At 43.9% G+C, this 17,168-nt stretch overlaps 1 protein-coding gene across 1 annotated transcript in view; it reads left to right on the top strand.

Moving 5' to 3' along the window:
- FREM2 (FRAS1 related extracellular matrix 2) overlaps positions 1-17,168 on the top strand; it is a 285,657-nt gene that overhangs the window by 163,775 nt on the left and 104,714 nt on the right. The window contains exon 6 of the mRNA XM_077298181.1: positions 11,590-11,841. Coding sequence (XP_077154296.1) covers positions 11,590-11,841 — 252 coding nt within the window. The remainder of the gene's footprint in view (positions 1-11,589; positions 11,842-17,168) is intronic.

The raw sequence follows: 17,168 nt of genomic DNA, 5'->3' as shown, positions 1-17,168 counted from the left end.
GCAGATACAAGGAGGGGGGGAGGAGATGAGGCACCCACGCAGATACAAGGAAGGGAGGGGAGATGAGCCACCCACGCAGATACAAGGAGGGGGGGGAGATGAGCCACCCACGCAGATACAAGGAGGGGGGGGAGATGAGCCACCCACGCAGATACAAGGAAGGGGGGGGGAGATGAGCCACCCACGCAGATACAAGGAAGTGGGGGGGAGATGAGCCACCCACGCAGATACAAGGAAGGGGCGATGAGCCACGTATACGGGGGGGGAGGATATTTGATGAGTCAGTGCCTGAGCCAGCCATGCATACCATGCATACAGGGGGGTGAATATGAGCCATGCATACAGGGTGGGGGAATATGAGCCATGCATGCAGGGGGGGGAATATGAGCCATGCATACAGAAGGGGAGTGAACATGAGCCATGCATTCAGGGGGGTGAATATGAGCTATGCATACAGGGGGGTGAATATGAGCCATGCATACAGGGGGGGGGAATATGAGCCATGCATACAGTAGGGGGGTGAATATGAGCCATGCATACAGGAGGGGGGTCATTATACAGTAAGGAGAACTGTGTGTGGCCATAATACAGTATTGAGCATCATGTGTGGCCGTTATACAGTATTGAGCATCATGTGTGGCCGTTATACAGGATGGAGCATCATGTGTGGCCGTTATACAGGATGGAGCATCATGTGTGGCCGTTATACAGGATGGAGCATCATGTGTGGCCGTTATACAGGATGGAGCATCATGTGTGGCCGTTATACAGGATGGAGCATCATGTGTGGCCATTATACAGTATGGAGCATCATGTGTGGCCATTATACAGTATGGAGCATCATGTGTGGCCAATGGCCATTTTACAGTATGGAGCATCATTTGTGGCCGTTATACAGTATGGAGCATCATGTGTGGCCATTATACAGTATTGAGCATCATGTGGGATCATTATACAGTATGGAGAACTGTGTTTGGCCGTTATACAGTGTGGAGCATCATGTGTGGCCATTATACAGTATGGAGCATCATGTGTGGCCATTATACAGTATGGAGCATCATGTGTGGCCATTATACCGTATGGAGCATCATGTGCGGCCATTATACAGTAATGAGCATCATGTGTGGCCATTATACAGTATGGAGCACTGTGGCCATATTGTTTTTAAAACAGTGTCATCAGCAGTGCCAAATGGCTGTGGTTGGAACGTGGATATGAGTGTGACTAGTTGTGAAATGGGTGTGGTCAGAGGCGTGGCCTAAAATTTGCCGCGACGCACTACGTGCGCCGCAAACTTTATACCTCCTTCTCTTCTTCAAAAGTTGGAGGTATGGTACCACATTTGCCAGATCATGGCAAGTGCCGCAAATCCCATAGGGAATGAATGAGGCCGAACACAGTGTTGCCGTAAGTGATCCATTACGCAGCAGATGCAGAAAAACTGCCGGATCTGCTGCAAAAGGCGACTTTCACATCAGCGATTCTTGCCAAAGTCACTGCCGATAGTGTCATACTCACCAAAGGGGGAGGCAGCGCTAAAAGTGCCTAGGGCAGCAGAAACTCTAAATACGGCCCTGGCTGGAAGACCCATTTGTTGTAAAACCAGGGCTAAGTTAAGGATCCTGTACACTAAGGGACCCAATACACAACAGTTAGCTGTCAAACGAACGATGGTTTGGCCGATCATTTGGCTGTTAGCTATCTCCCCTGATTCCTCCAAAAACAGGAGTCTTTTCTATGCAACGGCCGCTGCCAGACTCCTCTGGCAGCGACTTATCTCTCCAAGAACAAAAAGGATCATCAGTCCAAAATTGAACATGCCATATCCTTGTTAACCCTGACATCTATCGAAGGAAAGTTGTGAGGCCTCCGTATATATTAGGCTGTTGAGCAAGCCTGCGCTATTGGCGGATTTGGCTGACATTACTTTAATGTGTATTGGCGCCTTAACAGTTGCAATAACAGTGTGTGGTCATGATATGTGCTGGTATTGTCACCGACCATCTCTTTTTATACACTCTGTTCATCCTGCTACAAAGCATGGTCTTTTGTGACATAGTGTTTTCGGTGTGCCGAGAGAATGATGAATAGTTGCATTAGTGTAAAAGAAAATATAAAGTCCTTCTCATTTGTTAATTTGTTAAGAAAAAATAGCTGATGAGACAAACAGCCATGAACAAACCTGACTGAGCTTATTTCTCAGTATAGACACAGCATTGGTGGGGACTCGGGAGGTTTCTGGTGCAGCAGGCTGCCTCCCAGCCACAGATTGATCGGATTTGAGGTCGAAGGACAGGGGGAGGAAAACAATGTGCATATTCAAAAGGACACAATCCCGGCAGCAATACTGACAGTGTTGCTAATTTTCTCTAGGTTTATTAGAATTTTTAGCTACTATCCCTTTAAATTTTCCATCAACCATTAAAGGTTACTTATTCTTAGCGCAGATTTTTTTTATCCAATTCTCTAATCTATATAATATACAGGGGTTGGATAAAATAGTGGAAACACCTGGGAACATCAACAAAAGTTAGTTTAATATGGTGTAGGTCCAACTTTTGCGGCGATTACAGCCTCAATTCTCCGAAGTATGGATTCATACAAGGTGTGAATTGTTTCCAAAGGAATTTTAGCCCATTCTGCAGTTAAAACACCCTCCAGTTCTTTGAGCGACGATGGCGGCGGAAATCAACATCTAACTTGAATCTCTAAAATCGACCATAAATGCTCAATAATGTTGAGGTCTGGGGATTGTGGGGGCCAGATGAGATGCTCAACTTCATTAGAATATTCCTCGTGCCATGCTTTAACGATTCTAGCTGTATGAATTGGTGCATTATCATCCTGAAAGATGGCGTTCCCCTCCAGGAACAGTGCTTGAACCATTGGATCAGGGCCGGCTCCAGGTTTTTGAGGGCCCCGGGCGAAAGAGTCTCAGTGGGCCCCCCCTTTAACATATACCACGATTCATGATGCACAGATTGATACAGCAGAGAACTATAGCACAGCCACGTAGCATATAACACAGCCCACGTAGTATATAGCACAGCCCACACACTATATAACACAGCCCACGTAGTATATAACACAGCCCACGTAGTATGTAACACAGCCCACGTAATATGTAACACAGCCCACGCAGTATATAACACAGCCCACGTAGTATATAGGAGCCAGGCAGTATATAACACAGCCACGTAGTATATAACACTGCCCACATATATAACACAGCCCAAGTAGTATATAACACAGCCCACGTATATAACACAGCCCATGTAGTATAACACAGCCCATGTATATAACACAGCCCACGTATATAACACAGCCCAGCCCAAGTAGTATATAACACAGCCCACATATATAACACAACCCATGTAGTATAACACAGCCCAAGTAGTATATAACACAGCCCACGTATATAACACAGCCCATGTAGCATAACACAGCCCACGTATAGAACACAGCCCACGTATAGAACACAGCCCACGTATAGAACACAGCCCACGTATAGAACACAGCCCACGTAGCATAACACAGCCCACGTATATAACACAGCCCACGTAGCATAACACAGCCCACGTAGCATAACACAGCCCACGTAGCATAACACAGCCCACGTATATAACACAGCCCATGTAGCATAACACAGCCCACGTATATAACACAGCCCATGTAGTATAACACAGCCCACGTATATAACACAGCCCATGTAGTATAACACAGCCCACGTATATAACACAGCCCAGCCCAAGTAGTATATAACACAGCCCACGTATATAACACAGCCCATGTAGTATAACACAGCCCACGTATGTAACACAGCCCATGTAGTATAACACAGCCCACGTATATAACACAGCCCATGTAGCATAACACAGCCCACGTATATAACACAGCCCATGTAGCATAACACAGCCCACGTATGTAACACAGCCCATGTAGCATAACACAGCCCACGTATATAACACAGCCCATGTAGCATAACACAGCCCACGTATATAACACAGCCCATGTAGCATAACACAGCCCACGTATATAACACAGCCCATGTAGTATAACACAGCCCACGTATATAACACAGCCCATGTAGTATAACACAGCCCACGTATATAACACAGCCCAGCCCAAGTAGTATATAACACAGCCCACGTATATAACACAGCCCATGTAGTATAACACAGCCCACGTATGTAACACAGCCCATGTAGTATAACACAGCCCACGTATATAATACAGCCCAGCCCAAGTAGTATATAACACAGCCCACGTATATAACACAGCCCATGTAGTATAACACAGCCCACGTATATAACACAGCCCACGTATATAACACAGCCCAGTGAGGAAGACACACTCACTGCCTCACTTTCACAGTCATGCCGCGGCCGTTGCCCCCATTGTGGACACAGGGTGCTCCATGCACCTGACTGCTGAGCTGCTAGTCTTTCTGCTTGGTGCACTGCTGGACCTGGTCCTGGACGGTCGGTGGATGTGGACGATCTCTGACTGAGCTCTTAGGCGGCCGGAAGTGACAATACAGACGACCGCTGGCCCGGAAGTGACTCGTATCCATGGTGACTGTGAGTATTCCAGAAGCTGCGCAGCACCAGCTAAACTCAGCGAGCTCTGTGCCTTTTGCTGCTGAGCAGGGATGACGGATGTGCTCCGCCTCCGAGTCCTGGCTGGGACTAGGAGTTGACTGTCAGTGTCTGTAGTAGTCATGTAATACACACACAGCACACAGGGATGTAGTCCGGCTGCAAGGGCCCCCCAGGAGCGCATCAGTGTGTGTGTGTTGTAGCGTTGCCACCGTAAATGGGCCCCCCCTTCTCACCAGGGCCCCGGCACTTGCCCGGGTACGCCGGGTGCTGACGCCGGCCCTGTATTGGATGCACTTGGTTGCCCAAAATGCCTAAATAATCTCGGCTGTTAATTCTTCCATGAAGGGATATCATTGGCCCGGTGGATCTCCACGAAATAGCACCCCAGATCATCACAGAACCTCCGCCATGTTTTACGGTTGGGAGAAGGCAGTCTGGATGGAATGCGTCTTTCAGCTGTCTCCAAATGTACACTCGGCCGGAGGTCGGAAATAGGGTAAACGATGATTTTTCTGAGAATATCACATGCTCCCCCTGCTCGAGGGACCAATTCTGGAGGTTTCTACACCACTCTAAACACTTGGAAACATTTGTCATTGAGAGAAGCGGTTTTCTAATTGCAGCTCTTCCGTGGAATCCAGATTTGTGCAGCTCCCGATGAACAGTTTTCGTGGAAACTGGGTTCTGTAGGTGTTCATTGAGCTCAGCAGTGATTTTCGGGGGCCGTGGTCTTGCGATCCTCTCTCACAATTCGCTTTAGAGTCCGACGGTCTCTCTCAGTCAACTTTGACTTTCGGCCGGAACTGTGCTTTGCTGCAGACATTTTTCCTTCTCTTTCAAACGCAGTCATTACTTTGGAGACAGTACCTCTTGACACGCCAAGCATTCAGGCACCTTCTGTTACACTAGCACATGCTATAAGACCAACAATAAGACCAACACCAACAATTTGGCCTCTTTGAAAATCCAAGAGGCCTGCCATTGGTATCAGGTTCTCATCAATGTTCTTACAATTCTGCAAAACAAACAGTTAATTCCCATACACATATCACATAACACAAATAATCAACTACAAAACATTACCATATGTCATGGTTTGCATGTTTATCACATGTTCGAAGATTATGATGCCAAAACGTTAGGTGTTTCCATTATTTTGTCCAACCCCTGTATGTTCTGCCCTTCAAAACCATTTTTGACAAAATGATGTCCATTAGAATAAACCATGATACTCAAAAATAAGGAGGATCAGTATCCACGATATAGAGGAGCAAATGTAATTTTTTATTTTACACTTTAAAAATATATTTTTTTACAAGAGAAATTATCAATTTACATATCAAATCAGAGTAATGGGTAAGCATGGAAATGGCCTCAAATACAAGGAGCTTGCTTGGCATTAAGCCATATCACAAGGCCCATCACTACTGTATAATACAAGTAGAGAAGGCAGGACCCTTATTACAGACACCCTAGATTATAATATCAATTGTACGCTGTCCATCTCTACAACAGTTTAGTATAATGGTATGAAAACCAATATCATACACAATATCATGTGGATTTTGAAAATCCTTATTTTTAAGTAGGATGTAATTGTATAAAATGAGGTATAGTGTAGTTATTATATAAAAACTCTTTACACTAGAAACTGCTGCACCCCTTGAAACATGAAATTGTCACTGTCATTCCAACAAAATTTGCACAAATCAATAGTACAAATGAATATGAGAAACTATGTCATTTATCTTTGTAATTTGCTTCTTCCTCCACTTACGAGAGACTTTTCCCTTCGCCCCCGCCTCCTGGACTCACCATCGACATCCTTAATCAGCTTATAGAAGTATTAGTTTAAGCCTCCTGGTCTACACTATGGAGATGTTAGGATCATTGGGCATCACTCCAGTGCTGGATTCACAGCTACACAGCTCAGTACTGCGGTATAATATTCTCTCTGCTGCTGTTGCTTCTGAACATGTGCTACATAGACATGAGGTATTCCTGCTCTCTAATTTCTATGTGTTGTGCATGGAAGACATCATACCAGCTAGTCTCATCCCACCAGCTCAGAGAAAACTAGAAATAATAGATTGAGTCCACAGAGGGGAAAACTGGTTACAACTGCAGGATGCAAGTCCTAAAATGTCCAGAAATAAGCTTATTCCTCATGTATACACATGACAACTTATTCTGAAAAGTTACACCGTATGGGGTTCATTTTAATCTGGGCCGTCAGCTGTTTAAACCCCAGAAGCTCTGACTCTCACTGCCAGTCAATAACATTGCTTTCCTGGTATATACCCCTGGGCTTCTGTTTGTTTTGATTATTCCTGTGCTCTGACCTCAGCTAGTTTATTGACGTTGCTCCTGCCTTATGATATTGTAGCTCTTATACCGCGAGGTTCTTACCCGGCTTTCTGACTATCCCTCTTGCCATCTTGCTCTACCAAACAGCAGCTGACTCTGAGGCCCAGTCTAAAAGTCCCTGTATAAGTCCAGATCCCTATACAGTACAGTGGTTAAGGGTGAAGGCCAGGGCAACCCTGGCATAGAAAAACTAAGTGGCTAGCGCCAAGCCTGTTTGTGGTAGCTATTTTGAAGCACGAACAGTGCCCTCGTGACACGTATGGTATCAATATATAATTCAGCCACAAATGTCCCGCTATATAAATGACTTGCTACTTTGTAACTCCCAGAAAAGTATCACATTGAATGTTTGAGTTATACATCATGCTTGAGTTGGTTTTTTTTTTTGTATTCATTTACCATCGATGTACTGCACAAACATATTTTTGCAACCAGTAGTGAACAGTTTCTATTTAGGATGAATGGATGAGCTGTAAATGGTTAGGAATGGGATCCCCATGGTGTCTCATATACATTGGTATGTGTGTCACGTGTCCATCACTGATTTTTTTTTTTTTTACTGACTATTCCAGCATGCTTGGAAATCTGACAGCCTTAGGGATGAGCAGGCAGTATTAGGAGCGATACCTAAAATGTGTAGGGCTGTTTCGCCACGTCAACCTCCGCTAAATATGTTCCAAGGCCTGATATAAAATATGGAACACCTCCTAATTTTGTAGGTATCGCTTACATATTGCTATTTTAATGAAGAGTCTCCGTTGCACTTTTTGTTTGTATATCCTTAACCAAAGTAGAAGAGTCAAATTAGAAGCTGAGTTATATTATATGGAAGGAAAATTCATCTTTGTTATCTATAACACTATATTTATTGCACTTAAAAAATATCCATACTATGAGTCAGGGTGGGTCATCTTGCTTTTTGTCGACTAGTTTGGTAAGGAGCATGGAAGGGTGGTAAAATGCATAATTGCTATTAATATGTGGTCTGTGGCTGGAGATTATTGAGTAATTAGGCACTGGCCCTCTCTAATGGAGGTGCAGAGGGAGTCTGCTCCTGTTATTAAAGAGAACCTGGCAGCACGTTTTCACTTATGGAATTAGTGGTATGACTGCATAGGAATTTGTTCACCAATAAAAAGGACATATTTTTTGTTGATATCCGATGTGCCAGGCATGACAAATCTAATGTAGAAGCCATATGCAAATCTGGCTGTAAGTGCATTTGGGGGGTGTCTGTGCACTTGCACTACTTTTTCTAAGTACGATACCTCCGAGCCTCGGGGGTTCTCTTTGTATGAACTTCCTTTTTTCTCCCTCCAGCTTCTCCCCTCTTCATAGGTTTATAGGCAGATGTTATAGTTTGATCCCTCACTGAAAACAGATTTGTAGACAGATTTAAGCATTTTTCGAGAGTGAATGTCCAGTGCAGGAAAAATGGCTTTTGTTTTCAATGGTTGTATCGCAAACGTTTCTCTCACAATTACCCAATAGATTGGTAAAAAGGAAGCGCACTCTGTTTCAAAATGGAAGGTATAGTCTATTCATCCATTCAAAAATGTGAAGTTTCGGTCAGGTTATGTGACCTTTCTCAAACGTAGGATTACAATGTAGAAAAACATGAGAGGCGCTGGGTTCTGCTTCAGTGTCCCCAGACACTTGTGTTTTTTTTACCTTGAGAAAACTGCCGGTCTGGTGCTGAAACTGTTGGTGAATAAAAAAACCTTGATTATACTCTCCGAATCTCATCCTTTTAATGAACACAGCTCACTCATCATGATAATCTCCACTTTGCCAAACTGTTATTTGGACAATACTCTCCTGCAGATACAGGACTGGAGCTACGGCACATCTGACTTCTCACAGGGGAGCGCCACCATCACGCTTGTCCCATCTTCCTCCTTACGGTAGTCCCATTACTGTGCGCATTTGTCCCATCCAGATCTTCCCAGTTTCCCCATACAGGCATTGTCCCCACTGGACAATCAGACCACTCTCCAGGTTCTCTGCACACTCAAAAAACATACAACTACGCTACCTCCCACTTACACCCTGTCTCTCACAGAGTTACCCTTTCCACTGTATACACTCCACAGCCCAACACAATCCAGGGTTCTGTGTCTATGACAAGTTTTAGACCTCCATAGCAACCAGACTGCCATGTTAGTCCCCCCCCCCACTACATATTCCAAGTACAATATCCCCCAGATTTTCTGCATGCTTCATTACTAAACGTGCATTTACACGCTACTCAAAAGTAAACAGTTGGCTTCATATTCCAATATATTCCCCAAGGTTTAAACTCACCACTATCAAAACATTTTCCCATAAAGTTGATCATTTGCACAGTCCTCACATTTACAGAGAGAGCCACATGCACCTTTACTCTCTGCACTTGGCGCCTTTAGCTTGCTTTCATATGTTCATTCAACACTGGTTGATGCAAAATACCAGTGTGAAAAAGGTCTGATGAGACCAAAACTTTTTCAAGTATTCTGTTTCTTTCACAAATAGTTACCAGTCATATAATAACCTTTACTCATGTGCTGGTCGACTCACCGAAATATACATATTCAAGGAGAACATATCAGAATTGCCCTGGGAGAGTCCTGTGTGTTTGCGCCTAAATGGTGCCTTGTATTTTGATGAATGGACATTTTTTGTTACACCTGTGGATTCAATCACTATGTGATTAAAAACCCATGTATTACCGGTACATTAGTTCAAGACTTTTTTGTATTATTTTGCATTACATTGTTTTTTGTCTGTTTTTCATTGTTGCATTAAAGGGAACCTGTCACCACGTTTTTGGAAGATGGGATAAAAATAGCGTTAAATAGGGGCAGAGGTGGGCGTTACATTAGTGTGTGTGTTATGCGTTTATTACCCACCTAAGTTGCCGAAATAACTTTGCAAAGTCTCCGTTTTCGCCTGTCAATCAGGCTGGTCAGGTCGCATGGGCGTTGTCTTCCCCCAGATTTGGCGTAGTTTTCCGTTGGTGGCGTAGTGGTGTGCGCATGCCCAAAGTCCGGAATCCTCTTCCAGGGGATTTAAAATAGCGCGGTGTTCGTTATTGCATTGGTGATCGGTGGGCGCGGCCATCTTCCTTTGGCCGCGCGTGCGCAGAAGCGGCGCTCTGCTGGCCGCGGCTTCAGGAAAATGGCCGCCGCGATATCCATCTGCGCACGCGCGGCATCCCGCGGCCATTTTCCTGAAGCCGCGGCCAGCAGAGCGCCGCTTCTGCGCACGCGCGGCCAAAGGAAGATGGCCGCGCCCACCGATCACCAATGCAATAACGAACACCGCGCTATTTTAAATCCCCTGGAAGAGGATTCCGGACTTTGGGCATGCGCACACCACTACGCCACCAACGGAAAACTACGCCAAATCTGGGTGAAGACACCACGCCCATGTGACCTGACCAGCCTGATTGACAGGCGAAAACGGAGACTTTGCAAAGTTATTTCGGCAACTTAGGTGGGTAATAAACGCATAACACACACACTAATGTAACGCCCACCTCTGCCCCTATTTAACGCTATTTTTATCCCATCTTCCAAAAACGTGGTGACAGGTTAATACATTTTGGTGATATTTTATTGGTATATTATTGACTCAGAGTTCTCCTTGAATATGTATTCTGTTTCTTTGTTGCATGTTCAACTATAAGTGTCGTAGTCATTCATCAAAATACAAGGCACCATTTAGGCGCAAACACACGGGACTCTCCCAGGACAATTCTGTACACAGCTCAATTCTGTTATCACTAGACCACTTCTGGTCAATTGCTAGGCCCCTCTGAGCAAAAAAAAACCTTCTCTTCCACCGTCACTTGTGAGGCGACCTTTCCCTACTGCTCCTTTCAGGTCTTTCCTTAGCAAAATCTGACCTCTGGTCCACCACCCAATCCACCAGCCATCCAGTCACAATCCTCTTCATTGCAGATGGACCATATACTACTCCTGATAACCAAGGTCTTTGACTGTTCCATACTAAGACCAATTTCCCCCGGTCTAGCACGGCACATGGTAAACCACACAGTCCCAAAATGTTACCAGACCTCCTCGATTTATGGGCTTCTGCTATTCCTCATCTACTAGAGATTATGGTGCTTTGGTGACTCACACATATCATCCCTCCCCTTAGCTACTACAAGGCTCTCCGTTGACCCAGCTAGGACATCATACCTTTCCCATGTCTATCCACCAAAGCCTGTCATTCCTTCGCACAGTCACAGCAGCACTAGCCTACAGCAGTATTGCAGGGTCCGTTCTCCTTTAGTAATCCATCCTGAACATTAGCAGGAATCCACTCTGAACATGTCAATTACAGAGGATTTATGGTTGTAGCTATCAAATTGAACTTCAAATAAACTGGGCAATTGCAGAGATCCTCAAACCCCTTGGACTATGGTTCTCGTTACTCTTCTACGAAGGCTTTAGCTTTTAGTGTAATCTTATCAATGGGCCACAAGTAAGTCTATGTGATTCAGCTATGTAAATGAGGTACTAGGTAAATGTGTTCTTATATTTTTTTGCTGAGTGTTTGCCTTCGAGACACTTCACAATATGACAAAGTACACTTGTAAAAATATAAATACGCATTCCAATTATCTGTTCTGCAGGTACGGCTACTGGAACCGTCCCAACATCAGTTTTATCCTACTCTGATTACATATCAAGGCCTGAGGAACATAACAGTGTTTTGAGGTTTGATAAAGGCGAGAAGGAGAAGATGTGCCGCGTGGTTATAATAGACGATTCCTTGTATGAGGAAGCCGAGACTTTTAATGTCACGTTGAGCATGCCTATGGGTGGAAGACTTGGAGCTGAGTTCCCCTCTACTCAGGTTGTCATTTTACCTGACAAAGATGACGGTAAGGACTTTTATACTTTATTGAGACATTAATGCAAAGAACCTGGTGTTGTGGGGTTACTTCATAAAAGTCTACAATGGCGCATAGTGGGGTAGATTTACCATATGCTTCACCACAGTCTTCTGTCACAATTCTGTTGTTATTTATGGTGCCAATTATTTCAGGCAAGTTTATTAACAATTTGGAGTGTCTATAGAAGAGGCCTCAACTTTGCCTATCTGTAAGAAGTGCCGGATGTGCTACTCGCTTTACTGCACTTGTTCTGGAAGCCGCCAGCAGCGGTTCAATGAGATGCCGGTGATTAAGTGGCTAAAATTCTACTATCGGATCAATTTTTACGGTTCATTTACATGGAGGTTGTTTTATTGTGTAATTTCAGCTAAATCTGGCTCCGGGTTTAAGGCAAGGGTCTCGTGACCGATTTCTCCACATCCGAGAAAAACTGACCGATTATTCTGATTAGAGTTTGATCAGACTGGCATCAGTTTTTCTCAGACATGGAGAGAGAAAAAGAAAAGTTTCTCCACCTTCTCCATTCTATCAGGCTGTATTGCACTCTGATGTTATTTGAGTTCGATACCTTTTTTTTTCACAGATCCATAGACTTGTTTTGCCGATTTTGAGCCTACGCTTGGATCAAAATTGGATATGTCTCCGATTGTTTTCCTATGACCACTCAGTCCAAGGAAAAAAATCAGCCCCACATAATATCTTAGGTACGAATGTTATCCGTGATAACCACGGATAGCACTCATATGCCAAAATCAGTTGTGTGCACAAACCCTAAGACGGTATTCAGATATTCAAGTATCACAGTAAGCATGGGCTGAGGTTTCACAGGCACGCCACGGGTCTCCTCCTCTAAAAGCTCTATAGGCATATTGGAGGCTATTGAGTTAGGGTCAGGAGACCTGCAACCAATCTGGAAATCATTCTGTAAGTCTGAACCCTACCTTACAAACTGGTTTCAGTTGTGAAGCTCCAGTTTCATTTGCTGTGGGAAGGCACCCGGTTTTCCACATTCAGTTGGCTAATCTACCTACGGCAACCTGCTGCGGCATCTAGGTTATTAACTGGAATAGGAAAAACTAGAAAAATCGATCATGTTCAGTTTGGAAACAAATTGGGTTTAAAGGATATTCACATCTCCAGGATCCTATCCCAATAAGTAGTGGGTGTAATAATAATAATATCTAGTTCTTCTGATGTTGCTTACCCCATGTGCAGGGCATTGCAGTAGTTTAGTGGTTAAAACCATGGATACCAAAGCTACTGCAATGCCCTGCACTTGGGGTAAGTGACATTTCTAAATGGCAGTATTTGCTAATATTTTTATTACACCTACTACATATTGAGATAGTGAGATAGCATCTTGGTTATGGGAATACCCCTTTAAATATAAACTTGTGTGTGTATATATGTACTGTGTGATTATTTCTCCTCCAAGCAGGTGTTTAATTTATCTATTTAATGTATCCCGAGAGCCCAATAATCATCTGTCCATTTTGTGAGTTCTGCAGACTTTCAGAAATAGCGAAGTTATTTTTTCATTACTTTTCTTTAGCCAAACTCCCACCAAAGCTGTCATATTAGTCAGCACATTGCTGGGACCAAAAGAAGAGTGAATTGTATGGAGGAGTTTGCACTGGAAAGCTTTGTCAGCGCAGGCTCATTACTCAATGACAACATGAATTGTACAGCTCATTAGAGCAGAACTGTGGAGTGGGCACTGAAGTCCGAGCACTGGTTTGTAGAGCCTACAATAATGCGGCCTTCCCTGATGTCAGTGAATGGTCATTATTATAGACAAACATTGGAGAGCTGTGCTGATGTGTGCTGTGAGCAGTATCCATCAAAGCAAGGTGATGAGCGACGACCTGGAGACCACAGCGCCATCCATCACTGGTGTATCGAGAGCTGGTTAAACATTCAAATGGAAGGGAAGGGCAGGAGAGAAGGAGAAAGAAAAAAAACTATTGAATAGGTTTCCTAAATTCCTTTCCACCCTCTGACCTTGATTCCTAACGTGACGCAGGATGGAGAACAAGTGTCGCCCCCCTTTGCGCACGTTTCTGGCTCCCAAAATTGGATATCACATTTCAAGACAGTTCTGCGAAAAGACTATTAAAATATGTTAATCATATACAAAAATCTGCCCCATGGACCTGAATGAATAGACCAATTTTTATATATTACTGAAGTAGAGGGAGGCCTAGCTGCAATATTTGGAACAATCCATTGACAAAAGTGGCAGTGTCTAAAAAAAAAAAAAGGCAGATTGTTTTCTCATCACAGTAAGTGATGGCGGCATGTAACTTAGATATGTCATCATATACTGATATGTTACATACTTAGATATGTCAGCATACACTGATTAGTGGGAGTCTACCTTCCTGTACCCCCAGCGATCCCAAAAGTTTGTGACTTTCACACAAACCCTACAGAAAAACATGGTCTTGCTGCCGTCATCTCCCACAAGTTAAAACTGATTTGAGTGCCCATCCCAGTCTAAGATGTCCAAGAACTGCCCTGAATCTCATGCTCTATAACTTGCTATCCACTACTTCTAGTAGGAGATTTCTCTTCATAAGTATTCTGCCAGCATTGTAGTTCCTGGAACTTTCTTCACTTCCCAACATGCACTGCTGATGCCATCGTCCAATAGCTTTCCTGGACTCGCCCACTATTTGAAAGCCCGCCTCTCCGATAAGCCTGTAAGCATTCTGACACACAGGAGAGACAACAGCCTGATCTGTCTCTTCTACTCTAGGCTTCACCATTGGTGGCGCACGGCAAGTTAGTCAGAAGGGGGACAACTTGGAGTGATTTTTCAGGGTTCAACAAAAGATTGTTTTTAAAGAAAGGGGTCAGCTGTTTTCACTGTAGTGTTTTATGGTGCTATAGTTGTGAAACTACACGTCCCAACAATGCTGGACTGCAGAAGACAACAGCAGGAGAAACACAAGTCGCACACCAGTGGGTTAGCAGAATTGTACAGCAGAGCAGCAACCAAGCGAAATATCCTTGTCTGTCAGCGCCCCTAATACTGCACCTCCACTCCCAAAGCCCCTGAAGCTGCTCATAACTTCCAGGAATCTCGTTCACATGGCTGCACAGAGGACACTGAGGCTCCGATTAATCAAACTGTTTTTGCCAGATTTCTGGCTCAAAACACTTTAAAAATTTGCAAAATTTGCACAACTCAAACATTTCACGTCAGTCCCAGCCAAATACATCACAGTGGGCAGAGCATGGGTGGGATGGGACGTGGTGACGTCTGCCCAGGAAAAGTTTTCAAAAGTTACTTTAGTGGTATAACCAGGGTCGGCGCAAGGTTTACATGGGCCCTGGGCGAAAGAGTCTCAGTGGGCCCCTCTAACGCTTACCAAAATTCATGATGCACAGATAAGAAATATAGGTATAGTACAATGCCAAAGATTTCACTCACTTCTTACGTTACATGAGTGATATCTATTGTAAATTCTACAATAGCTCAGACACTGGTGAATCCTCGCAGCGCACAGTGGGTGCCCTGGGGGGATTCAAAAGTCTGCAGTCACACAGAGTGACTGCAGAATTTTCATTTTAGACTGGACGGTACAGTCCTCCATACAGTTTTATGGGCATGACATAGTCCTCCATACAGTATTATGGGCATGACATAGTCCTCCATACAGTATAATGGGCACCATATATTGCTCCATACACTATTATGGACCCCATATATTGCTCCATACAGTATTATGGCCATGACATAGTCCTCCATACAGTATTATGGGCATCACACACTCCTCCATACAGTATTATGGGCACAACATAGTCCTCCATACAGTTTTATGGTTATCACATAGTCCTCCATACAGTACTATGGTCGCGACATAGTCCTCCATTCAGTATTATGGGCACTACATAGTCCTCCATACAGTATTATGGGCATGACATTTTTCTCCATACAGTATTATGGGCACAATCTGAGAATTTACAAGTCTGCAGTCACATAGTAACTGCAGACTTGTACCCTAAGGACGGATAACCCCTTTAAATAGCGTGCTTAGCCCTGCACCCCCATCATTAAGATTGGCATACAAAACATCAATCTTAATGAATCCTGTCTCATTGATTCCGATTTATCGTTGTTGTTTTTCACATTTCTGGAGTGATTTGCACTTGTTTAGTGTTTTTTTGCTGCGTGTTCTGTATACGTTTGCTCTACCTTTTAAGTTGTCTTTCTTTTTTAAGTCTTTTTTTTGTATTTTTTTTTTTTACGACTTTGCTTATCCAATTCTTTCAGAAGAATTCAGGAAATGTGACTTTTAAAAAAACGTCACATTTATTTGGCGCATCCCACTCCAGTTCCTGCCTGGTGTAAGTTTCTGGAGGAATCTTCAGTTTGGCGCATTTTCGTGACTTTTCAAAGATTTGTGACTTTTTGTGCTGAAAAGCAGAAAAAAACCGTTTAACACAGAAGTAAAGAGGATTTTTTTGGGCACTGAATTCATGAACATTTTGCTCTATACTGAAGAATTTGGAGCAAGACAACGTCATCATATGCCACAATCTGGCCCTACATCTTTTTGGGCATCATGTCAATGTCCCTATTTAGAGCGCACCTATCCCATAACAAGGGTACTTCAAAGGGAATCGGTCACCTCTAAAAGGCCAATTAATCAGCTTGTACAGTCATATCTGGGACTTAGTGCCTTTAAATAATCATGTCTGTACTATAGATTTTACTGCTTTGCTGTCCAGAAAAAATGTTTTATATAACATGTACTGTCAGTGTCGGACTGGGATGACAAGGGCCCACCAATAACATTGACTTTGGGGGGGCCCACTTTTCACCTGCATGCAAATATTATACTACCTTCGTTCACAAATTTACCTATATCTCTATATAATAACAAACTGGGTAGCGTGGTTAATGAATGATGAAATGCTGCTTTTTTCTGTACAGAGTGATTCAAGTGAATTATGCCAAGTACTGCCCATACAGTGGGGTTGGGGGCCCAGATCTACACAGGGGCCCACCGGGGGACTCCCGTTACCCTGTGGGCCAGTCCGAGCCTGTGTACTGTACATTAAGGCACCATCGTTGTGGCCAAGGGTTCCGTGCACCATTTTCCCCCATCAAGAAACATGAAGTGCACTGCCCCTTAGCTTGATAGACAACACGTTTTTGCCCATTGCAAACTCTGCCTTAACTGAATTGCACGTGTGACTACCTGGCAGCAGGTCCTTTAGTGATAATCTGCTTATAAAACTGTGATTTTATAAAAACTACAGCAAGCAGCCCAATAAGTGACACATCACTGGAATTAGGGTATCTG

This window comes from Ranitomeya variabilis, chromosome 3 (genome assembly GCF_051348905.1).
Source record: "Ranitomeya variabilis isolate aRanVar5 chromosome 3, aRanVar5.hap1, whole genome shotgun sequence".
Lineage (NCBI taxonomy): Eukaryota > Metazoa > Chordata > Amphibia > Anura > Dendrobatidae > Ranitomeya > Ranitomeya variabilis.
The sequence above is the reverse complement of the archived record's forward strand: the minus strand, read 5'-3'. Positions and strand labels throughout refer to the sequence as shown.